This window comes from Gymnogyps californianus, chromosome 2, assembly GCF_018139145.2.
Source record: "Gymnogyps californianus isolate 813 chromosome 2, ASM1813914v2, whole genome shotgun sequence".
Classification (NCBI taxonomy): domain Eukaryota; kingdom Metazoa; phylum Chordata; class Aves; order Accipitriformes; family Cathartidae; genus Gymnogyps; species Gymnogyps californianus.
This window is the reverse complement of record NC_059472.1, coordinates 48,272,755-48,298,373: the sequence shown is the minus strand read 5'-3', so window position 1 is coordinate 48,298,373 and position 25,619 is coordinate 48,272,755. Positions and strand designations below refer to the sequence as shown.

General features: G+C 37.5%; 1 protein-coding gene across 1 annotated transcript; it reads right to left on the bottom strand.

Annotated features, from left to right (window-relative positions):
- Window positions 1-7,071: 7,071 nt before the first annotated feature.
- LOC127013144 (desmocollin-1-like) lies at window positions 7,072-25,068 on the bottom strand. The gene is made up of 13 exons (XM_050891818.1): window positions 24,949-25,068; window positions 23,403-23,558; window positions 22,327-22,471; window positions 20,921-21,087; window positions 19,113-19,247; window positions 17,636-17,821; window positions 15,922-16,181; window positions 15,563-15,705; window positions 13,595-13,810; window positions 11,736-11,966; window positions 9,642-9,763; window positions 8,125-8,361; window positions 7,072-7,349 (listed from the first exon to the last, which is right to left on the bottom strand). The coding sequence occupies exons 1-13, from the start codon at window positions 24,991-24,993 to the stop codon at window positions 7,152-7,154; spliced, it is 2,241 nt and encodes a 746-aa protein (XP_050747775.1). The 5' UTR covers window positions 24,994-25,068; the 3' UTR covers window positions 7,072-7,151.
- Between the last annotated feature and the right edge of the window lie 551 nt (window positions 25,069-25,619).

The window sequence follows — 25,619 nt, the reverse complement described above, 5'->3', positions numbered from 1 at the left end:
TGTAACTGTACCAAATTTCAGAAGATTTATAGAGCTGCATTTCTGGCAGGCATATATTGCATCGCTGGCTGGACTCTGCTCTTCCCTGCAAAGCCCTTTCCAGAAACACGATGCAAAGCAGAGCAGACCTGGCACATTGTCCCGGGCTTGGCACCTCCCGCGATGCCTGCCCATGGCTGAGCAGCAAGAGCAGCCTCGCCAGGGTGCAGAGCTGAGAACGGTGTAGAGACATGCACCCTTGCTACAGGGAAGGATGCAAGAAATGAGGCAGATATTGCTGCCAGAAACTCTCATTCCTGCCAACAGGTCGGACTTGAGTAAGAATTTCAGCTGGCCTGTCCTCTCACATGCTTCCTATTTGAATGGGTGAATACTATAAAAGGAGTACTGAGAGCAGAAGTCACTTTTTTTAAGCACTCTGTGGGGTACTTAGAAAGAAATGCGTATTACTCCAAAAGCGGTGGCTCAGAGATCTTTCACATTGTGTATTATACCTTACTTTGATACATGACAATGCAGTACCAAAAGAGAGTGTCAATGCAAACATCTAACAGAAATCAGAACAGACTTTGGCAAAATGAAATAATTTTAGTAATAATGGTGAAGGAGATACAGACTTTCATCAGTCAGTGTTTACACCTGACTTCATTCAAAGACAAGTGAGCCTTAAAGTGAATGAAGAGGACACAACTATTTCTAACATCTTCCTGTCACTATTTTTCTGGTATGAGTGAACCAGGCTTTCTTTTTTCCTGATAATCATGTTACAGACCAGTGTGATCCATGCTATACTGTCACCAGGACACAAATCAATGAGACAGCTATCCTAGGAAACAATCTCATTATACCAAACATCACTAGTTAGAGAAAAAGTTTTGGGGGTTTTGTCCTGAATCTGTACTGCACTCTATGCTTAATACTTCATCAAACAATTTTTTTTTTCTCCCATAAAATTTGTGTAAGAGAGTTAAAAACTAATAAAGCTAACACCGCAGAGGTTATGATTGTCTGTAGTGCTACCTCACATAAGGATATGATCTTTGAATTTTCATTTTGATATTGTTATTTCCTTCATCATTTTTAAGTGTAAAAGATTATATGTTGTGTAAATGCTTGCTGGCTGTTAAAAGCACTGTGACTGGAGTTCTAGCTATCATCTGGTTAATTCAAGTGGTGAGGAAGGAACTAAAATTTTACTTTCTGTAACATATACAGCCATTGATCATCAGCAAAGGCTCTTTTGTATTACTACAGAATTCAGCAGTAGCATGAGAAAATCATATATCTTTTGATTATTATCTAAAGGCTTCCTGTATTTGCTTTATCTTAGTGTTATATGTTTAACTTCTTCCCTTTAGTTTTGTTACTGATGTAGTGACTGCTTGAGCTGTGTACAAAACAAAACCCAAGTTATAAGGTGAGCTTAAAACCGTGTGTTAGAGTGGCAAGGAAAAGGTGCCAACTGCTTTTGTGTTCTAGAGCACAGGTGGAGCATAAAACCTCATCATATACTCTTTGATCTTGTCAAATTATAGCCTCCTTAAAGTGGGAGGAAAGATATGGGTCTTTATGGGCCTATTTGATCTGTTTAAACATTTATGTGATAAGTTCGTAGTGGTTTGGTTGTAGTTAGGGGATGGCTTAATTATAGGTTGATCCAGCAAAGCTACCTGTATTTAAAGAGTTGCATAATGCTTCCTTGTTTGCCCAAGACTACTTTCAGTCACTCATAATGATTTCAACAGATGAAGATAGTTTGCATTGAAAATCTAAGTTGTTTGGGATCAGGTGGAGGCTGATTTTTTTCTCAACAGCATATTTACCTTCAGCTCAAAAATATAATGCTTTCTTAGAAAGTTATAAAAATAAAAGAAAAACCGTCAGATACACACACAACCTACCTGTTCAAAAGTTTCAGTGGCTCTAGCTTCTTAAATAAAAGCTTGACTATTTCCCAGGGATTACTCTACTGTCAGGTACATGTGTATCGGCATCATGTCTGTCACACTTGACCAAATTGTGAGTCTGATTTGCACTTTGCAGGTAACTCATTAGTGTCTGTTGGCTCATATGTAAAGAATGACCTTCCTGAAGTGTGTTTCATCTAAGAATCTTTGAGGTTGACCAAGGCTTTCCTTTCAACTGTCACTGTAACCATAGGCCTTGTAACTGAAATTAGATACATAGGTGTGATTCGCTTGACCAAATAGAGACCTTCATCTTCAGCTTAAATGAATCATGATCCAAAACTCCATTGTCTAAATCTCTGCTAACTATAAATTCACTGCAGGATGATTACCTCATTTGTAGATGTCTACATTTTTAGATACTTATGCTAAGTTATTTGCTTTTTCCTCACATACCCTGTACTGCCTCTCTTGGTGTGCAGACAGCCCACTCAGATGCAGATGACACAGGAGCTGAACTGGAAGAAGAGAGGGTAAATTGCAACAAAGATGTTTGATATATGGAAAAAAAAAAAATAGACCTTTTGGGAGGTAAGAGATGATACCAATATTTACACAGAGACATGTCCTGGGGCCAGGGCTGAGAACAAAGAAAGCAAAGGGGAAGAAAGAACTAGGGTAAGAGAGGGATCTGGAGGCTAGAGATAAAGAGGACAAGTCCTGAAATAGTATGAGGAGGCTGGGCTCAAAGAACAGAACAAATTGCTTTGGGAGTTGCTTGAACATAAATAATGTTGGTTCTCCAAATCATATGAAGCTAGTACTTTGGGGTTGCAGATTTCTTCAAGGTACTTGCTGATGGAAAGCATTGCATACAGTTTTCAATGTGCTCCAGCCAGAACTCTAGATGTTTGGAAAGTGTGCAAAACAATGTATCACTTCTGTACATCTCCTTGCCCTTGCTTCGGTTTGCTGATTATCAGTATTACCTGGGCAAGTTTTAATCTAGCAAATCTGATTTTTATACATAACCTTTTCTTTTAATGTCACAGATTTATCTGAAGATATTACAGAGGTTTGAATGAATATTTGTATTGTTCCACTTGAAGTGGATATATACTGAAAGGTAATAATCAATGAATATTTGGGTGGAAAACAACAACGCTTCAATGGGAAAACACACACTGTCCTCTAAGAAAGATAAATCTACTAATGTTGTAAGGCCAAAACAAAAACCATGGCAAACAATAATAGATTTCATGGTAGTCTATTTTCAGTATAAGTAACTCTAATAGACAAGTTGGTGCCCTTCTCATCTCAGGTACATTTCTGTTCTAATAACACAGTCCTTTTAATCTAAAAAGCTTGCCTTAGATGCATTCAGAAGGCTCTGAGTGGGATTAAAAGAGCAAGAACACGTGCCTTTGCCACAAAGGAGGCCAATGGCATCCTGGGCTGCACTAGGAGGAGCGTTGCCAGCAAGTTGAGGGAGGTCATCCTTCCCTTCTACTCAGCACTGGTGAGGCCACACCTGGAGTACTGTGCCCAGTGCTGGGCTCCCCAGTACAAGAGAGACATGGATGTACTGGAGGGAGTCCAATGAAGGGCCATGGAAATGGTGGAACATTTCCTGAGCACTGGAACAGGTTTTGCAGAAAGGTTATGGAGTCTCCATGTTTGGAGATACTCAAAAGACATCTCCTCCTGGACAACCACCTGTAGGTGGTCCTGCTTGAGCACGGAGGTTGGACCAGATGACCTCCGGAGGTCCCTTCCAACCTCAGCCATTCTGTGAATTTACCTCTTCCCTTGAAGCCAGATAACCAAAACTGATATTCCACTGGTCTCTTGACCATAGTATCGTTGCGATCATACAGTCCCTACGATACTAATATCCTGCAGCTTTATGACTGCCAAACATGTGAAAGTTTGGGTTATCTGCTGCCATTGGTTTTCCTTAAGAGGTTTTGAAAATAGGCACTGTGTATTTTTTGCAATTTATCAGTGAGATGACAGATTAATGCTTTGTAGTTTTAAGATCTTGAATTCATCAAGTGTTCTGTGATCATTTTAGAAGCACTAAGAAAGCCCCACAAACAACTGGCCAGCTTGTGCTATAAATCTTCAGCTAGAACTCACTACCGCTCCTGCTGCAAGGGCAACTACTACTAGCATTACGGCAGTATAACATTGCAAAAACACTTAAATTAAAATTTAAAAATCCAATCTCCTTCAGAAACAGGCATGCTTATCTTCATAAACTAGTTCATGTACAAGAAATTAACAGGTTTTGTAGAAGTTCCTTTTATTCTCCAAAAAATTTATTACTCACTGTTGTACAAAATATACCTAAAACATGATGTTAAGACAATGTTGACACAACTAGATAGTTTGCAAATTATCTAGTTGAAGAGAACAAATCTTCACAATTTTTAAGGTGATTCAAGACAGTAACAATGAGTGAATTATACATTTTGAAATATTTCATTTGTAAGCTTTACACAAATGTTATTTGGTACTTAGTATTTGTAAACCTTAATGCTTTATACAAAGTTTTCATTCACATGATTAGAAGATACAATGAAAATAATGTTTTACAGTTCATTTTTTAAAGCATCTCAACTACCTTTCTACTCTTGGTTTTACAGAAATAGCTGGTTCAGTTCAGAACTTTAATTTTTAAGAGACAAACAAGTAGAAGTGATTCCAAATTTGTGCTTTGTTTAAAAACAGACAAAAAATGCAAGTAACTAATTATCTATGTTTGTTGAAATGTAAAAGAAAAAAAATGAAAAAATTTTTAAGGTAAATTAGACTAGAAAACATTATTTTCATTTCAATAAGTTATTAACTCCAGAGTGGAAAGTTGGCAACCATCTACTTAAAATAGCCAACGCCAATTCAATTAAAGCTCATACAAATTTGGTCTATTCTTTTAGAACAGTACTACTATTATATTTCATGAGGAAAGAAACCGTATTTCCAGAGGCTTCTCTACGCCACCCCCCAAGTAATTTTCAAAAGAGTGCATTCTGTTATTTATCCTAGGTCCTTCTGAACTACAGGATTTTTATATAATTTAAAAAAAAAAAAAAACAAAACCACCAAACATTAAAAGGCGGGGGGGGAAGACATTAACATTACCTTAAGAAGTGTATAGCCAATAACTAAAGATAAAGATGCAAGACACAAAGAAGCAAGGAAATCACTAAGGGACAGATCTTCACCTGGCATAAAGTCAGCATAGCTCCACTGGCATCAGCAGAGCTATCCTGACTTAACATCAGCCACAGATCTGCCTATCCATGTATAGCAAAACTCATTTATGTTCGTGATAAAGAAGAGTAGTGTTCAGAAGAGTAGTGTTAGCATGCATTTTTTAAATAAAGTAAGCTTGTAACACCTTGGTTCTCATCTAGTATTTTGCTGCTGGTGACTGTTGCTCTTACAACTGGCAGTGATTCTCGTTCAGGATGAATTCATCACCACTTTCAAATGATACACTAAAATACATTTAACATTGGTCTATGAAGTTATTAACCACAGCTAGTTCTTACCAGAAATATTCTGAAGCCCATTTCCAGTGTGAAATAGGTTTTAAAAGTACTGTTTTATAACTTGGGTAAGTTTTTATACTGTTGCGGGTTTTCGCTGACCATAATTTGTGTCAAATGAACTGCAACCACTGGAAGTCAGCAGCAGCTGTGCACTGAAATTTAAAGCAGTGTGACTCTTTGTTGTTACTAATAATTCCTTTTACAGATCATTAGCTATAGTAAATTTTAAAAAGTATCTCCCTAAGGCATATGTTTACAGAGCAAAACCTAAAAGCAGAATTATAGCAACAGAAATACATAATTGCACAAGTTTCTTATAGGCAGGAAGACATTCTTTTAAGGCACAAGAGAATTCCCGGAGTGCAGAGGACAGATTACTTAACCAAGAGTGCAAATATTAAAAACATATAAAACCTGGGAAGCAGAGGCTGAATTCCAGAAATAGCTTATGGCAGCATTCAGGTCTCACTACTGTCACCTGCCAAAGGTATTTCAGACTTTTGTGTGTATATATATATATATAGTGTATAAGTATGCTTAATCTAGTAAAATAACAAATGGGATTCAGATGATTTCTGCCAGACATCTGTGTAAATGCTTACCTCTACAACCACCACATAATACACTCAAACCAGACAGTTTATTCCAGTGTAATTTTGCATCTCAAATAAAGCTATCTTTAAAACACGTTATCAATGCAGTGTATGCTCAATCCATTTGAGCTGTATCTTCTGTCAAGTTCTACTTACAGAAAAAAACAGTTTAATGAAGTCCACAACAAGGCAAGTAAAAAAGGTAGTGGTAGCTACACTGGACAAAACTCTTGGCAATGTTCATCATTTCTGCAAAGTTACTATGTTAAAACTCACAAGAAACTGAGGTACAAACTTATGTCAAGTAAACACAAGATTTGTCTTGGATTCATTTGAAGTGCGATAGTTACCCCTATTTCCTGATTTTTTAAAAAAATCTTTTATTTTCTTAAAAGAAAAATACATACTCGCATACAATGCTGACACCCTATGTGGTGATGCCATAAATCCCTTAGGATAGCAAGCTTGATGGGTGGTAACCCATTAGGAGAAAAATATATTTTTGAATATTATTTTACATATATACAACATATATATATTTAATTTTCAATCAAAATATAAAGTTTTCTAATGTATTCATCAGTATTGTTTATGTGAAAAATGAAAAAGTGTTTTGTATCTCAGTTCATATAAGTTAAAAATTAACAAGGTATTTGATATCCACCAGTAATGTTTTTTGTTTTATTTCTACAGAATTAAAAGAAAACAAAGAAACAGTGAGTTAAAAAGCTTTCCTTCTCCAAAGCCAAATACAATAAAATTTTGAAGCAGAATAATTAATTAAAAGGACAACACCAAGTTTTGCATTTTAAGTAATCACAAAGAATAGGAAATGTAATCTAAGTAGAAACTAGCATTACTATATTAACATAGTTTAAAGAAAAAATATTTTGAATCCCTTGTTTTCGATGGAATGTGTCTAGCAGAGATAAAAAAAAAAAATGTTGTAAATTTAAAGTAAGAGTTACTTACACTCTCACCAGTCTATATTAATTTTAATAAACCTCTGCCCCCCTCAATTCCAAAATACCTAACATCACAAAAGTATGACAGCCACTTATTTACAGTTTTTTTCAGCACTGTGAAAGGTACATTTATCTTTTTACGCATGTTTCTGCTAACGTCCTAAACTTGGGTTCCAGCTGATCTAAGAAGTCAAGTGCCTCCTCTTCATGCTGATCACTGCAGCAGCCTACAGAGCCAGCCAAGGATCCTTTTCCTTCATAGTTATATGAAAGGAGATAATCTTCAGAATGCTTCTGTTCTTCATCCTGTCTGCATAGGTGCACCTTCTGCATAGAAGAGAACACACCTTATTATTTTCTTAAATTGTTATCCTAAACATATTGCATAAAAATAATTTCTTTTGATTTACCTTTCATTGATTAATTTTTAATCAGAGTGTGTCCTCTAACGGATTCCTACATACAAAAAATGCACATGATTGGTCTATATCATTAAGACTACAAAATATAAGTATTTAATAAAGAAATCATTTCTACTAATCATGTATGTAACAATAAAAGAGGAAGAACCTGTTTAAATAAGCTGTCAAGCAACTAAAATCCACTCGAAATTAAAAGATTGATTTACACATAACTAGTTAGGCAAGTAGTGAGAGTTTTTGATCTCCAAAGCACGGAATAACTACATTTCTAACGCTGTACATTCATTCCTGCACCATTGCTAAGATAAGTATCAGGTTTAAATTAGTACAAAGCAAGCAGTTAGAATAAAAACAGACACTCTCAGAAAAACTCACAAAAGCTTGAGTAAAGTAATTATTCTAAATGAGTAAATATTCTAAATGAAAAATAGCATACTGCCTATAGTTTAAGCCAAGAAAAGCAAGTCATTTACGCTTACGTCTAAAATATGTAAAGGATGAATTTTTGAAAGGGCAATATTCCAAAGGGGACACAGGGGAGCAAAGGAGAGGAAAAACGAAACAAAACCAAACACAGAAAGCCACCTTTCTAGCACAAATGCATGTCTTCCTTGAAAAGTCTGTATATATTGACCATAACCTACACTCCAAAAAAACCAAACCAGTTTCAGAATACTTACTTCACCTAAACGAGGATGTGTGAAATTATGCCATTCTGAGTAGGAGTATCTACACGTATCCATCACAGCCTGTCCTCCTCCTTCTTTAACTGATCCCAGAGTCTGATGTCCGCCTCCCTTGACTGATTCCAAGGTATGTCCTCTTCCTTTTACCATTTCAAATGTTTGTTGATCTCCTGTTTTTATTCCATATCCTCCTTGATCACTTGTGTTTTGTAGAGGAATTATATTGTGATCCTGAAAACAGATGCAGTAGTGGGGATACCTTTACTTTTTTTTTTTTCCTCCTTTTTTTTTTTTTTTAAATTCAAAAGATGAAACAGCTATCAGGAACTGTCAATACGGAAAATTGAAAAGTCTCCAGCTTTCCACTGCGATATTTTGAACAAAAAACTATCCTTAGTGTATAAAGATCAATAAGTGGTCTTTGGAAAGGATACTGGGGGGGGGGGGGGGGGGGGAATCTGCATTTAAATATAATATGAGATCCAAAACCTGAATCTTTATGCCAATGAAAGCTGTACTATAATCCACATGCTAGTTTCTTAAATTATCATATAAAAATAATGTTTGGTTTTCAAAGTCAACAACCTGTAACGCATTAAGCCAGATATACAGTCATATGCATAAGTTTAATTCTGTTTTTTCACACATTAAGTCTGTATACTGAGTGAAATACGGAAAAACTAGCATGGGATCACAAATTAAAAACTACATTATCAGTTTATAATGGCACTACATTATGCTTCATAGGCAATGAGAAATTTGACGCTTGTCACCATTAGGATTTCTTGGTTTTCAAGGTGAAGTAAACTCAATGGTTTTTAAACTAATCTCCTTTTCTTGGGGAGGGCAAAGTCAGGGGGTGGGGGACAGAGGAGAAGGGGAAGAGTCTGAAGAGTTAAGTCCTTCTGTACGAACGCAGTCCTGGGCTGGACTTTGTTCATGGTAGACTGAATCTTAAAAAAGTTTAGATGCCAAAAGCAAGAACATATTTCATGAACATGGACTCTTCAATTATATTTTTTCCACTGGCTCAAAAATCAACTGTATTTGGGGTCATTTTTCAGGGGAAGGGCAGAAATTGCACCTGTACTTTACAAAGACTATCTGCTAAATTTAAAAATCCTTCTCCAAGGAAAAGCAATGTTTTGCCACAAACACACATTCAACATAGGCAAACCAGTAAATTTTCATCTAATCTCATTGTTGAAAATGACTGAAGTGATTAAAATGTTCACCTGAAAGTTCCAACCAAACAGTTAAAGTCTGGAAGAATTATAAGCAGCCGGGCTAACAACTACAGGATATGTTTAAATATATATGGTACCACCATCTCTGCCTAAGGTAAGAATTTTCAAATTCTTGTTAAATAGCAAAGCACATCTAATGATCCCTGCATTTATCGCTTATTTCCTTTACTAAATCACTTACTTGCAGGTGGTCCTGTTGTCAAACTGAAATGTTATGGATATCTTAATTACATGTTTCTACTTCGAAGTAAATAGACAACTTACCATCACTTCTTCTCCTGGAGCTTCTGTATTTGAAATGATTAAGTTGTGATTGGCACAATCATCAGTCACATGCCGGTGCATTACCCCAGAGCCACAGCAGCCACAAATTGTGATCAGGATTACTATAGAAAGGAAATAAGTGAGGAAGATACTATGAACTTTACCTCATAATGGTATCTACTTCTGTTTGATAATGAATTTTGTTGCATTAGCCTTTTTAAATGCCTAAGCATCAAGTATGGTTTAAAAAAAAAAATTATTTCCAAAAATGCCCATACTCAAAACTGTACATATATACATTTTTTCAAACAGTATATGGAGTTTTCACTACACTGTTGAACTATTTCATTCTTCTAAAATGCATCTTGGTTTCCCTGAAAGAAATGCAAGTATCCTTTATGAAAACACTGACTGCAAGATTTCACAGTAAGAAAAAATTTAGACCAATCGTGTCTACAACAAGGTTGTACCTAAGACTTTTTTCATGTATGAACACACAGATGTCAAATTACATCATAAGGAACTAATATGCAAGCTAAAGGTCCCAGTACCAGAAACTTCTGCTTCACAGAAAAGGTCAGCAGAACCCTGGAGGACTTCAAGCATTATCCTACAGAACAATCTTTTAAATTCCTTGTATTCAGCTTATTCCTCCTATAATACTACTTTGTGTTGTCATGGAGATTCAGCCAGAAATGACTTTATATAAAAGAATCATAAGCAACTAATACCTCTCCTAAACAAAGGACTAAACATTTCATTCAGGGAACCACTCTTTCCTTCTCTTTTCAAGTTGATAGCTTAAAAATAAAGAAGCCCACGAGGAACAGAACAGTTCTGCCTAACTGCCCACTGAGCAATCTGATCTCTGAACCCATAAACTTCTGTAGAAATTGGCCAAGAGCCACTTTCAAGCTCATTTAGCTTCTGCAACTATCAGCTGTCAGTGAGATCTGCATCAGTGGTTCTGGCAGGTCACCTCCTGATGCTGACAGATGGGAAGAAGACATCCATGACAGCACTGAGCAGAGGATACACAGGGTAAAACCTAGCCACAATAAAATAGTGGGTCTATCTGGGAGGGATGCAGTCAAGGCGTAGTGACAAAAACCTAGCTGATGTTTCACACAGTCCCCCCACTGAGCATCCCCACATCTGAAAGTTCCACCTCCAGGCTATATCACGACTTTGGGTACCTGCCCTGTTTAGATAAAACATGGATCTATCTAACCTTCAAAATATGTGCAGGTCCCAGTGTTCTAACTACCTGAGTAAGAACAGCTAGCTGAGACTGAACAGGGGCAAGACAGGTTGATCATTACCAGAAAAAAAGGAAAAGAAAGAAGACAAGAAAGAAAAAAACCCGAACTCTGAAGTATTTGTTACTGTAGCGTGTCCTCTGGTGATTTTTAAAGATGTTATTAGTCAGACTATGTCTGATTCTGGTAAAAAAATAACCTGGCTTTACTATTACGTATCACTGTCACTGCCTCACTGGTTAACAGCAATATTAACCTGCTGAGAATCTGTTAGTCTTTGGGCAACTCTAGTAACACAACATGTATTCAAGGGTTTGGTGTGTTGTGGAAGTACCCAAACTGTCCTTCAACATTACACTGGCTCTTGTGAAATCCTTTGTGCAAATCCAATGTCTCAGATACTCCATGTTTTAAACCATGACACAAGAAAGGTCACAAAAAGCTCTAGGAAATTGATTTCAGCATTCCTACAAACAGAAATGTGCATCCCAAAACCAGCACTAAACTCACAAACAAACTTCACTATATTCGCCTCAAGACAAGATCTGATAAGCACTACAAATCGCATCCTCTTTCGGTTCAAGCGCTGAATGCAGGTCAGAACATCTTACACAAAATGTACTTAAAAGAATAAACAAAAATACACACACAGTAACTACAGGACAAGATGAGAGCAAAAAGCCTGTGATACTGATACAAATAGAGCAAGTACATTAAGTCAGTCATGAGGGCTATACAACTGCCTAAATAAAAAAATGTTTGAATCAGGTTCTCTCAGCTAATTTTAAAATCAAGTGTTTTGCACTTCATGTTAAAAAAAAACAAGTGTACTTACACAGCAGCAATAGTGATCCTAAGATCATTGCAAGGATGGCCCATACGCCAAGAGTAACATTTCCAGCAGAAAGATCACGGGGCCCATTGCATTCGCTTGGAGTAACACAATCGCAGAGGTTAACTGTTACGTGGTTCTCTCCCACCTTTCCTCCGTTATCAATCACACTTACAGGAATATTGTATACTCCAAATGGAATATCACCCTTTGGTGAAAGATACACAGAATTATCTGTAAAAAAAGATAGAACCAGATCTAGTGTTAACAATACCTGAAACTCTGTTGTCACAAATGCGACCGTCATCACAATCTTCCCTTCTGTTACAGCTATACTGCTACCAGCTCCACATCAGCTAGTTTAAAGCTAGCTTAAATGTGTTGACACAAAACTACATCTTGGAAGGATTTATACTTTCAGCACCTTTTAAATGTTAGAATTAAAAAAAAGCAAACCTTATATAGCCTTCTGACAACATATGATTTGAAACTCGGAAGTTGATTCAGTTCATTACAGTAAATTACACTATTTGGGCTTACTAGTAAAGACCATCAACTGAACTGACATTTATTAAAAGGACTTCTGGTAGTGTGATTGGAATAATTAATCGTAAACTTAATTTATACCTCTTCCACTCTTTAGCTCTATTGCTATATTCAGTGGGAATGGCTATATCCAGTGGGAAGTAAAATCCATTTAGTCTGCTGCGGTGCTTAGTGGCAATGATTAGTGACCATGTGTTTTAAAGGGTGAAAGAAATCATATGTAAAAAACACTTACAAGATAGACACTGATATACATAATGGTTGCTTTATGATGAGGTATATGAGACTACATGTACCATCTATAACGTTTTTTCAATTTGCCTAACATGAACCTTGAAACTCTTAGATGTCTTTGCTCTCAGACTTGCTGTCTTTTGCCTTTCATTAGTGAATGTTTGTCTGAACCCTTCAGAATCAGACCCTTTTCAAGCTAATTCATGACAACATAGTGGCAAATGTATGTGCTGCTCTTGTTGCCATCATCTGGCACCCACCAGGAAACCACCATCAGCTACAACTTTTTATAGCAGCAAATTTTAGGAAACATTGATACCTTTGGTAATAAATTGTTTATCTACTTCTATCAAAATTGTAAAAATTAACATGAATATATTAAGGGAGATAGTAACGTTTTCTTTCACCCAGCTCAGCTTTACCAAAAACGTGCTGGCTGACAGCAGTACTAAGAAAAAAAAACTGCCAGGATTTTTTTAGTCAGCCTCTAACCAATTTTAGGTAAAGTTTCAGTTTTCCAGTTCTCCACCATAATAGCAGCCTAAGAAAAGTTGTATTTTTCTTTGGAGTATTAGCCCTTTCATTCGTAAATTCCTCATGAATTATGAATGTATATTTCCTTTTCCAGAGGTGTTGATGCAATGCATTACATCGGGTTTTGTTCTCCCACCTAATCTTTTTACATCATAATTTCAGACAGCAGCTGACTGCTGACCCAAGGATGCTGGGGACAGATCCTTGTTTATGCTTTAAGAGGCAGAATATAATATCCTTCTCCTTGCCTTTGTGAGGCCAACAGTGCCCCCTTCTTAACTTCTGCAAACTGTTTCAAACCCAGTACAGTTAAGATAAAGAATACTTTAGCTGTTCCCCTTTATTTCTGGCATACTCTTGATCTCCTGTACAGCAAATGAAACTGAGGAACCACTTGAGATCATCAGGGCTACCTTGTTAGCCCCACTGACTACACCAATTCCAAACATACATTCATCCAATCTTTCTTACAGTCCATCCAAGGGAGAGGTAGCAAAGCCTCCTCTGGCAACCTACAGCTAAGTGAGGAGGAGGAAGTCTTAGCATACCATTGTGTCGAGTTATCTTCCACGAGGAAGCCAAGCTACGGTCAGTTATGCGATATACGAAGGGTGCGCTGTAAGGAGACTCATCACCATCCTGTGCAGTAAGGCAGATCGGTTTTCTGTCTCTGCACATTATATAGTCGGTTTTAGTGATTCGTGGGTAATTCTTGTTCCCAGGCTGGATGAAAACCTGAATTGTTCCAGTGCCTGTTTTGCCATCTATGAGATAAAAATAACTACTTTTAGCACTTACTTCTAACATTCACGTATTTATTTCTAGTCCAAATTTTCACAACGGAATATCACCAAGTTTAGAAGTAAGAGGGAAAGCAGCTGCTGATTTAGCCAAAAAGAGAGAGGGACTTCTCATAGGTCTCTCTTGGCTGCTTCTCTTTGCTTGGCTGGTTGTAGAATGGATCAACAGCTCCCAAAGCTCCATATTCTGCATGTGCAGACAATGTATTTTGTTGAGCGTGTGTATCTGTGTGGGGACAGATACTGTTCTAACAGGAGGATGAGAGGAGAAAGAGCCCATAAATCAGGAGTAAAGGACACTAAGCCAAAGTGAGAGTCAAAAGCAGAAAGTGAAAGTCTCCAGCCTTTTTACTTCTGGAAGGAGAAAATAAATTACCCTTTCCCTACTCTCATTTCCCCTGGGAACATGAACACATCCAGAAACAGTGGGCTTCTTTCTGTCCTCTTCCCTCTGAGTCACCATGCAGTAGCAGGATTCAGCAGTGACACGTACTAAGTCACCAAAGTCTACAGGCAAGAAGTGAATGAGCTCTCCCTCTTAATTACATTTTTGCCAACACAGGAATGGTCAATGCTTGCATATGCATTCCAGTGAAATTACATCAAGTCTACTTTTTAAAACTTTCTCTAGAGATACCTGACTGCAGATGCATATATCATGTTTACTTCGTATGCAACAGAAGTTCTAAAAAAATTTAAATTCATATTATTTACATTTAATTTTAGTATGCAAGCTCTGGACAGAGTTAGAATTTTCAGCTGTAAAGCAACTTCCAAAGGTCTGCTCTTTACTCCCACTGATGTTTAAGCACATAAGGGCTCAAACTAAATCCTGCCATTGGATTTATAAAGGCAGTCCATTTTTCCTTTTTAATGTAAGATACATATTTTAGAATTAAAAGTGTGACCTGTAAGCCTAACATTTTTCTTTGATAATCCATTTGCTGCATTTGGGAAGTGAAAGGTGTATTTAATCTTCTTGGCTAGATGATGTTGAGGCAAAACTATGTCTTTTCCTACAATAAATGCATACACCCAAATTAATCAGAAAGAATAGATCATCACTCACATTAAATCAGAACCAAAACCTGTTTTAGAACGAGAATCTGAGTGTACAACCCTTCCTTTACAATCAGAGTAATTTGTAAGAGCTCGTCACCTGAGCAACACATAGCGTGAACACTGTTACAGAACCTGGATGACTGAGAATAAGAGTAAGAGCACAATAACATACAGCAATGAATACAGCTATTCTTAGAGGTCCTTTTAAATTAAGGGTTTCCAAAAGCAAGACACCAAGAAGTCAAACAGAGGAGGAAACAGTAAGAGTTGCAAGGTCAACAACTTTTTTTTCAAAAAGTTCTCTCTCTCTACTTTCTCTGTTGTCAACTTCATGGCTGCCAGGTGCTATCACTCAAAAAAAATAGTCAGGAAATAAAAGGAATACAATCCACAGGAAAATCTCTCAATTTAAACTTAACAAAGGATTTTAAATGGGAGCAGATAACTTTTGAAAATATTGAGAATTTGCCCTGATTTCTTAAATGCTTTCCCTGCTGTGTAATATTCCCTAAGCATTTGACAGACCTATCCCAAAGACAAGACAACGGACTAGGCAGGCCTCTGGTCTGAACCAGTATAGCTGTCCCAACACTAAACTTGCACATAAACATCTGTTATAGACCACAAAGAATACTGACAACATTTAGTACTCACTTCTGTCTATTGCGAGGACTGTGATATTGCATTGACCTCGTCTCATTTCTCCTACATCTCGGTCCAAGACTTTAATGGTTCTAACTTCACCTGATCTTTCATCTATGCTGATCCAATTACACTGGTCAGATGGTATCCGGTAGCTGTCAAGAATAATTTGTTTGTTTAGTTAAAGATCTCAAATATACACACACGTATATGTACGTACATACATGTACATATATAGATGTATTCATATACACTCACATGTGTGTGCACACAAACACACACATATATACAGCATCAACAACTATTTCCCCCTTCCCGTATCCCGCCCATGCTGTACTCCAAATAAACTAGTAGGTAACATTGTTTCATACCTTATGCCTTCACTGTTTCCAGTTTCTGGATCTTCTGCTAGGTATCTTCCAATACTTGTCCCAATCTCCTCGCATTCTTTAACGTCTAGGCGTAACCGACAGGGTTTAAACACCGGCCCCTCATCCACATCCAGGACATGCACTGTAACAGAGCTGGTGCTCTGGGAAAGTTGTTGTGAATGTGGTGCCAGCATGTAGGGTGCCTCATTGTTGACTGCAATCACGAGGATCCTTTGCTTGGCGCTTTCATAGTCCAGTCCCTGTAACAAAGGTGGGGCGTTGGTTTTTTTCCTTCAAACCAATACAAAACTTGGTATTGGTTTCACTGCCCAATTACTAAATAGATAAAACTGTACCACATTTATTTACAAAAGAAGTCAGCTATCCTTCTGGAACATCCAGATTGAGACACAGTAAAGGGACATGATTTAAAAAAAAAAAAAAAAAAAAAAAGTGAAGTTCTAAGTTAGTCAAAGAAAAGAACCTGAGGAACTACCCCTAATAAGGTAAGCAGCATCACTGTAGAATTTTAGATGAATACTCTGATAGTCAATTACTAATAGAACTGAGATAAGAATTAAATGTGGTGGGGGATTTTCTCCTCCCATATCTAGTTGGCTGTTATTTTAGGTTACGTATATTTCCTTTCCAGCACAAGTCAATCGTGCTTCTTGCTAGCACCTACATTTATTTCCTAGTAAGACTTCACCCATTGCAAAGACATCTGAACTTGTGGGGTTGATCAGTAAGTATCTACCATTTATTCTTCAGACAACTTCTCCAAGGTCATCGTATGCCTTTAATAGAGCTATTTATATCCTAAAGTCATAATATTCTCTAGTTTACTACAGCATTACACTAAATATAAGAAATTTTAACTGGGTTTGTATACCAGGGACATAGCTTTAGAAAAAGCTCTACTGATTACCAGCAACAAAAAAAAAAACAAAACCAAAAAACCACCACCAAATTTAACTGGCATTTCTATCCTTACAATTTATATCTTCAAATTTTAATATTAATCTTCTCTGCTCCTTAGAAGCTACCCATTATTGCAGTTTTAACAGATTATGAAAAGAGGCATGAAGAGGCAAAGGGACATGCTGGAGTACAGGTACAGTGGTCCTTTTACCTCACAGCTGTAAAATACTGGGTACAACAAGTAACCAAACTAACACATAGTCTTATGTGTATGCGGACTCCCTCACACCCCAGAAAAGCAAACCTGAAGTCACTACCCTGCAAAATAAAACCTGCAGAGTTTTATGCTGTAAGTTTAATCAGCTCCCATAGAGAACAAGACTGGAGGTACTCATCCCTCCCCTCCTTTGCCACGCTCCCATTTCTGTTAAAAACCCAGACATGAAGTATTCCTCAGTCACATCCCTGAGTCTAAACAACTCCAACTGTGGAACCAGGCAAAAGCACCGAGCTCTTCTGGAATGACAAACCAAAGGGAATTCCTTGAATTCTGCGCACACAAAACTGAGGAGTAGCCTGGAAGATGAGTTTTGTAGGTTATGTACCACACACGAGCCTCATTTGCAGTGCATTATGCAATCTACTCTAGAAGAGAGTTCAGATCAGGAAGAAAGCATGATTTGCCTGACAGTTACAGATATTCTTTGAATAAAAATGAGTTCTAGATTACTGGTTTTAAAAGCAACACCTGAAGACACACAGATTTTCCTCTAGCAGTTCCATTTTTACTTACCTTAACAACACACAATACTCCTTCATTTGTGTTTTTGTCTGTTGTAATTTCAAAGGACCGATCATCGTTTCCTCTTATAATTTCATATACTGCTCCTGAGCTAGGCGAACCAGGTTCATCAAGATCAACAACAGAGACTCTCAGTATTTCTACATTCACTCTGTTTTCCTCCACTCGCGTTTCATACTTGGAGTATCCAAAAAAAAAAAAAAAAAAAAAAAAAAATCAATTTAAATCAGAGAATACTGTTCCACGACGCAGGACTGAAGAACACTGTATTTAAATAAGACTACTTAAACCCAAGGGGTCAATTTACCAAGCTGCTGTAATGATTTATTTTGTTTTCATGCATTAGCATATTTCCCCCACTCCTCTCTTACACCCTAAGTGGAACAGTAAACCTTTCCTGCCAGCACAGTTGAAGTCTCAGCTCCTTCATACACTCAAACTATCACTGACGTAATTAAGTCTGGAATTCTCCTTCCAGGATAGGTAAATTAGCACAGTTCCCCTCAGTTACATCAGCTATAGATGCTAATTTGCGTACAACATGATCAAGCTGAGCATTAGAAAAGGCATTGGGGTAAATTAAAAATATATATATAAACAAACCACAAGAACTTGAAGAAAAGCCAAGAAGGGTGAAATACGTCTCTACTTGGATGGCAAAGGATGAAAGGATTTTTCTTACTTTTTATCTTTTTAAAGAGCCGTGTTATTCTGTACAAGCTCAAGAAGCACAGATAAGAGTGACTCTGAATTAATATTACTGATGATATTCTACAATAGTCAGCGGCAAGGATGAGGTACGTGTATTCCTCATGGATAATGAATTATTATTCATAAATTTCATATTACAAAATCCCCTGTGGTATTTGAGCTGTATACATGGTTATTGAGACATACTCTCTGTCCTGAATAATACAGATGGCTGCAATAAGCAAAGACTTAAGGCTGAGTTACAGCTATGGGTGAACAAGAAGTGGTTTAAATAATACTTCTGTAGAAGGAAAAAAAAGTTGGAAAAGCACAGAAAATCTCTATGAAAATCCTTGCATCTACTTCGCTGACACTAACATTTTCATTTGCAACACAGAAATAGCCAAAACCTGGTCAAATGGTAACAAGGTCATGACCAATGCTTAGGAGTGAATCTGTCCCCTCCCTGAAAGTGGTTAAATTACGGGATTTCTAAGACTATGCATTGCAGCAGAAGGGAACGAATGAGTCATGTCAGGTTTCTCCCAATGGACATAAGGCAAATGACTCAAAACGACTAATATACCAATAGGTCTAATTACCAAACAGCACAACAACCAACAGGGCATTTTCAAATGTCTATATTGGCATTAACTGTCTCAGGGCATTATGCTTCACATTTGAGGGACTGCCCATCAGGGAATTAGAAAGAAGATAAAAATAGTCTTTTTTTTTTTTTTTTTACCTTTTTACAAACATTTCATTTATGAAGACTTACTTGTATCTGTTTAAAGGATGGTGCGTTGTCATTTGTATCTTCAATTCTAATGACAGCTGTTCCTGTAGTGCACAAACCAAAAGGCTGACCTGCCATATCTCTCGCTTCAACTAACAAAGTATAACTGGATACCAGCTGAAAAGATGAATAAAAGCATACAGAAGTTTGACATACTCATTTTTTTAATCACATAGTTGCACACAAGAGTAGAACTAAATATTTTACTCCCATTCCCTAACTCTGCTCTAAATTCAGTGCTCCCCTACAAAATGACGCAATTAGCTTTGGGGCTTTTTCCCTATAGTTCCAAAAGGAAAACAAGTAAAATATTTTTCAGTGGCTAAGCAGCACTGAGTTCAGCATCTGTCAGTAATGTGTATGCTATATCCTGTATCCAATAAAGCTTCTCACAATGTCTGCATCATTTTCCAATACCTGAAGTTTTGGAAGATACAAATGATGCACTTTCATCTGCTATCTATGTCTCCCCTTTAGAGCAGCAGAGTATTCCCTTAGGTTTCCAGCTGGTAAAGTGTTTCAGTGCATGTCTCTTATTTCAGTGAGGATGACCAGAAATCGTGCTGCAATCAGCCTTTGTTTGGGCTATACGTGACAAGGCAATGCCTGCCATTTGGCATGGTCTGGCACGGAAGGAGTCAGTGCCCTTATCAGTTCCAAGGGGATCACTGATAAGCAGCCCACTTAAATCCCTGACTTGAGCCACAACAGCAGAAGGCTTTTTTTAGCCTTACTAATACCTGAACAACCCAGGGAAGAGGGACCAGGGGGGACTGGGCACAAAACAAGGGAGTTTGTAAATTAAGACAGTAACTCCAGTTCCGAATGCCTGGAAGTAGCATTAGGTTTCTCAGGTGGAGGAAAGAAATCTCCTGTTCCACTTCATAAGTTTATCTTTAAAAGATAGGCAGTGGACTCATTTTTCAAACTTTCCTTCCCTCAGTAGTCACTGTGATTGTTTCCTTAGTAGTCATGGTGATGCTCACAGTCGCTGCATTTTTCTCTTGCTAAAAAAGTTGAGCAGCGTACCTGCAAGTGCACAATTTTGCAACACACTGCTAATGTGGATTTTCAGCCATGAAGCAACACAAGTATGCCACAATATGACTCTTTTTATTCTCAAAAAAATGTGCCCGTAGCAGTTATTTTTTCTAGAATGACTGTCTTATGCTAGAAATAATATTTTGAATTACACATGCCTGGCAGTTTTTCTAGCATAAACAATCTTTCACATGACATTTTATCCAAAGGAAAAAAAATCCAATAAAATAAAAACTAAAACCTCCTGCACCTTATTTATTTGAAAGCTAGCTCATAGGAATAAATGGTTTGCACTTTAATTTTAGGAAATGTTATATTACTGTTTAGGTTTCAGATATTGGAGGTGTTTCTCTTGAGTATAGGATGACTGACTACTTCCAGAAAGTTGGTTCATCTTCCCTGTAAAGAAGCAAGAAGCACCTCAAATGGAGGTTGATTAGGAGGAAACAGTGGCTCATGGGATTCATGAACAGAGAAAGAATAAAAATCCATAGGATTTTCGATCCATAGGTCAAATAGGAGAGCAGCGGGAGGTCCCCTGCCAAGATTAGCTAGAATACGGTACATCTATGCAGAAACTCTTTGGACCAACTACAGGTCTCTGGAAAGCTTCGGAAGCTCCTTTGAGAGGGAAACAGAAAAAGGGTAACAGAAGCGATTTATCTGGTGATTCCTGTGCCAGCAGTTCAGAGTTAAGAAGCTATCTGTGTGCACTAGATGACAGCTAAAGATGCTTCAGGAAAGATCACCTCTCTGTCCAGCTGTGGTAATAATACAGCAATGAGACCTGTGTCACTATGTAAAGAAAATGCTGGGGTTACTGGTGGATTTTGTGACACAATGCGGTATTTCAATGTAGTATGCAGGGTATAAGGCTCATCTCTGTCCTCTGCAGTCACTTTTCCAACAACTACACCTGCGAACACAATACAGCAATTTTTAGTTCCAGAAAAATCTGTAAATAATCAAAAATTATTTGAACAGGTATTTCTATTTTAGATACATGAAAATAGCAATTTGGTCATTTAGCTCTAAATGAAAGTAATATTAAAACCACAGTAAGTAGTAGTTAAAATACAGTAATAGTGCTAAATTGTCTGTTTTAATCCTCTGGCTATTTTTTTTCCTTCTTAGACGAAGTTGTAATTATTGCAGCTGTCAGAAAGAATAATCAAAAGAAATACTAAATGTTTAGACTTCAGTTAGCGTTTTTTACAGTGACTTCTAACTGAGCATCCCAAACACAGCTGAAGAGGAGTTGCTGGGGGGATGGAGGGGGAGGCTCCGTGCTTTCTGACATAGTTCAAACTGCAGTACTGCCTCGCGGGGAGCATTGCTGTACTTCGTCCCTATAGCCCAAGTGGTTTTGGAACTTCACTTTAAATCAGTAACTCACCCAGTAAGAAGTAGAGCAGCTCAGAGAATGAAATGCAACTGGGGTGAAGGGGAAGACACTTTGCTTCCTTTTTTGTGAAGCAAGTTAGACTTTCCCCACTCTATACCCCTAGCCTAGGAGATGAGCAAGGAATGGCAAACCATGGCTTTTGCATTCCTTATTCTCTGGGGTCCACCCTTCTCCCTGCTTTTGTCCTCTGTTACACAGACACATGAAGTCAGTAATGGGCAAATCCCTGCCTTTTACAGGTATGAGCAGAAGCAAGACTTTCTTCCCTCCCCCCGGCCCTCTCCCAGGAAAAGTCCTACCTTAGTTCATCAGCTCGGACAAACACTGTAAGCTTAATCAAAGGCATTTTACACCTTAGAACACCACCGATTTAGTTGTTTAGGAAACTAATCTGTTAAAAACTGCTGCTCCATCAATCAAAACATTTTATGGAAACGGGTCATTTTGGATAAAATGAAAAGAATACTGTTCTGAAGTTCTTACACCGTTTTAGGAACACTGAATCATCTCAGTTTTTAAAAACTTCTTTTTTAAACAATACTTTTCACTATGATTGAGATGGCATTTTGGAATTTCTAATGATTAAGAAATCTTGAGCTGCTTTTTGCAAATTCAGCCTTTGCTGTAAAGAAATACTCCTTAGGAAATCCCACTGAAATTGATTAAAAGGCAGGATTACACCTAGTCATACTGGTACGTAACTGAGCTGAGTAGTGGTAACTGTGTTCATTGATTTAAAACAATTCTTACCAGGTTTGGAATTTTCAGGGACAGAAAACTCAAAAAGGTCCTGTGTAAAATATGGAGCATTATCATTATCATCCTCTATCCTGATTGTATGCACAAGTGGTACCTCTGGTGAATAACCATCTGGTGTGGTTGCAAAGCAAATGATCTGTAAGACATAAATTCAGTAATTTGCTTCATGCTTAAGCAACAGGAAGTATTATTACACTTTTAGTTCAATGGAGGAGTCAATAAAATGAAATACAGCGTGCCAAGCATATCCATCTCAAGACCAGGCTCTTCAGCCACATGGAAGGGGAAATGACTAATATCTTACGATGACAGCAACACAAAACCTTTAAATGCTTTCCAATCTTTCCCCTGTCCATTCCTCGCACTACAAGTATTTGAATCAGTTTCTTTTTTTTCCCCCCAACTCTGTCAAACTCTTTTTCCAAGTCTCTTGAACACATTTTTTCCAGGTGTCTATGAGGCAACCTCAGCCTTACCAAAAATTTAGATGTGAATATTGCTATTTAGAACAAAATCAAGAACAACAGCCAAACTATTTGCCCATTACAACATAATCTAATAAAATGCAGTAATAGGTACTGCAAATTACCTATTTAGAAGCTGTTTGTTTCTACTAACTGCCTTCTTACACTTCTCAGCCAGTAGAGAGAGCAGTGTACCTTGTTAACAAAATACCAAAACTGAACAGCTTAAGAGAGGCTCAAAAACCCACAGTTGTCTAGAGTTCCTCATGATTTTGTTTTTACACAGACCTTTTCAACCTTCCCTGAAAAACTCTGGGATAATTTCAAACTCTTCCCAAAAGTGATGCAAATTCAATAGCTCGCTACATTTATGCGGTAATCAGAGTCTAAGCAGTGAAAAGCAAACCTGCTCTCAAGATCTCGATGACCAGTTACTGCTTTATTTGTCACCGATTTCATCTCTACAACACCAAAGATATTACTCAGAACAGATAGCTGATTCCAGATCTTGTCTGCTCTCAGTTTCCTCTGTAACGCAGCTTTCAAATATATGCATGACAGAAAAAAAAGATTTAATTATATTTACATAATTTAGGCCTGTACCTGAAAGCTTGGATATTGTTCACGGTCTACTGCACGAGTAGCAAAGATATTTCCAGTTTCTCTTTCTATGTAAAACAAACCCTTTGGATCTTGATCAATTCCTGGTCCACTTGCAGAATAATAAATGGTGTAGTTCTGAGCTGTGTCTGACTGGACCTATAAAGAACACGTTTTTAAGCCCAAGGAAAAACAGCAGCAGCATTCATTTTCCCCCTTTTCATGATCATATTTAGCACAAGCAGGAACTCTTAAAAAAAAAAAAAAAACAAAACCCAACTTGATTTACATCTACTTCTTTAGCGGCTTAAACTTCACAGAATAGGAGAACAGCTTGCCATGTAACTGCCTTCCTTTATAATGTGTGTACATGAGAAGGGGTAATTAATTCAAACTCAGAAATGTTTAGGACTATCAAACAATTAAAGAAATGACAGTATGCATAAAAATTTATTTAGAAATCTAATCTCTGTATAATACCGTACATACAAGGCACATTCAGATACAGATGGCTTATTATTTCTGTCCCTGTTCAAGACATTTTGGTTGTAGTGCACTCATTGAGAATGTGGTTTGCAATTAGAGAAGAAAAAACAAAGGAAGGAACGAGAAAGAGGGAACGAGAAAGAGGGAACGAGAAAGAGGGAACGAGAAAGAGGGAACGAGAAAGAGGGAACGAGAAAGAGGGAACGAGAAAGAGGGAACGAGAAAGAGGGAACGAGAAAGAGGGAACGAGAAAGAGGGAACGAGAAAGAGGGAACGAGAAAGAGGGACGAAGACAACCTAGAGTATAGTCCAGAGATAGGCCAATTCAGATAGCCTCTCTGCATCTCATTACAAGCACCAAGGAGGTAACATTAGCAGTTATCTATTTATAAACACCCTCCTCCCCAAATACTTTCCTTACCTACTGAATGCCAGAAGTTAGGAAGGTAAGATTAGAAGAAGAATGATTGCTCTGCACAGACTCTGTTATTACACTTGTCTCTACACATCTGCTACCAGCCACTCTGTAATCTACTGAAGGCTAGATGGATCTATGATAACTTTAGTTCTTGCATTTCTCTTTCACGCCTACTTGTTTTCTTACAGTAAGTCTTTTCCTACTAATATAGGCCATACTGTGTCTTCAATGCTACAGGTATACACCTCGAGCTCCAGAAAGGATGTTGACATGCAGGTAAGATTTCCCCCACTCTGTGTCTACAAAACCTTTTTCTAGGCAATGTTTGGGGGGGGCTGTTTGTTGGTTTTTTTAATTACACACTTCACTGATTTCCAGGCCAAAGAGCTCTCTTCTGATAGTATGCCTCTCTCCTTTTTACAACTTTTGCACATTTCCAGTTCACCCCAACAACTATGATCACAAGTTATTTCAGCTACAAGATCACAAGATACACAATGAACAGGACAGGACAAGACAGAGGAATAATAGCAGGAATGGCATCAGTAGGGAATACAAGAGAGCTCACTTTTGTTCTTCTTTTATCATAAAAGTCACATACAAAACTAGCTTGTGTCATAAAATTAGGATTCATATAAAATGTACCTGCTGTATCTGTAGTGGAAAAGGTCCCAGTGAGTTCTCTATCATAACGGATGGAATAGGGCCCCACCTTCTCTTGGTTCGCTTGAGAACTGTATCTCTAGCATGCCTAGTCTTCTGTGTCTGGGTCTAGAAGATAAAAAGACAGGTAAGAATACATCCATATATTCTTAACTGTGTATATTTTTGCTTAACTACTGTCCTGCATTTCCATCTTTTTTCCCTCTGTTCCAGTTTTCCCACTGACCATTTGTTTTTCCAAGGTCTTAATTTCTGATTATACCTGTGATAGTATTTCAAGAGTTTTTTCATTAATTGTAATACTTTGCACAAATAAAATCTGCTTTAATTCCTCAAACATGGCTTTTAAGATTCTTGACATTCCTGATTTAAGCTCCTTGCTAGCATCTTCCATTTCAGAAAGGAAATCTGTTGACTTAAGTGACACAGTAATCAACAACTGCTAAATAAAAACACACTCTACACCAGAGTGCTTTGCCTGATTATTTGAATTCCAAAATTCAACTAGTTACCCAGCACGAAGCTGCACTCTGTGAAAGAGTATTTCAAACAAGTACGGTATCTTGAAATTAGAAGCTCACCTTTTTTTCTTCTTCCACCAAGCTAACATGTATTTTCTTTTGTACTTGTTCTTGAACGTCTTTAAGTAATAT

What these genes read in the sequence shown, in the direction of transcription:
- LOC127013144 (XM_050891818.1), bottom strand. Translation starts at nt 24,993, where the DNA reads ATGATAGAGAACTCACTGGGACCTTTTCCACTACAGATACAGCAG. An exon ending in TTCCACTACAGATACAGCAG is followed by an intron (nt 23,559 to 24,948) that starts GTACATTTTATA and finishes TGTTCTTTATAG; the next exon opens with GTCCAGTCAGACACAGCTCA. An exon ending in TACCACAGCTGGACAGAGAG is followed by an intron (nt 19,248 to 20,920) that starts GTGATCTTTCCT and finishes TCATCTTTTCAG; the next exon opens with CTGGTATCCAGTTATACTTT.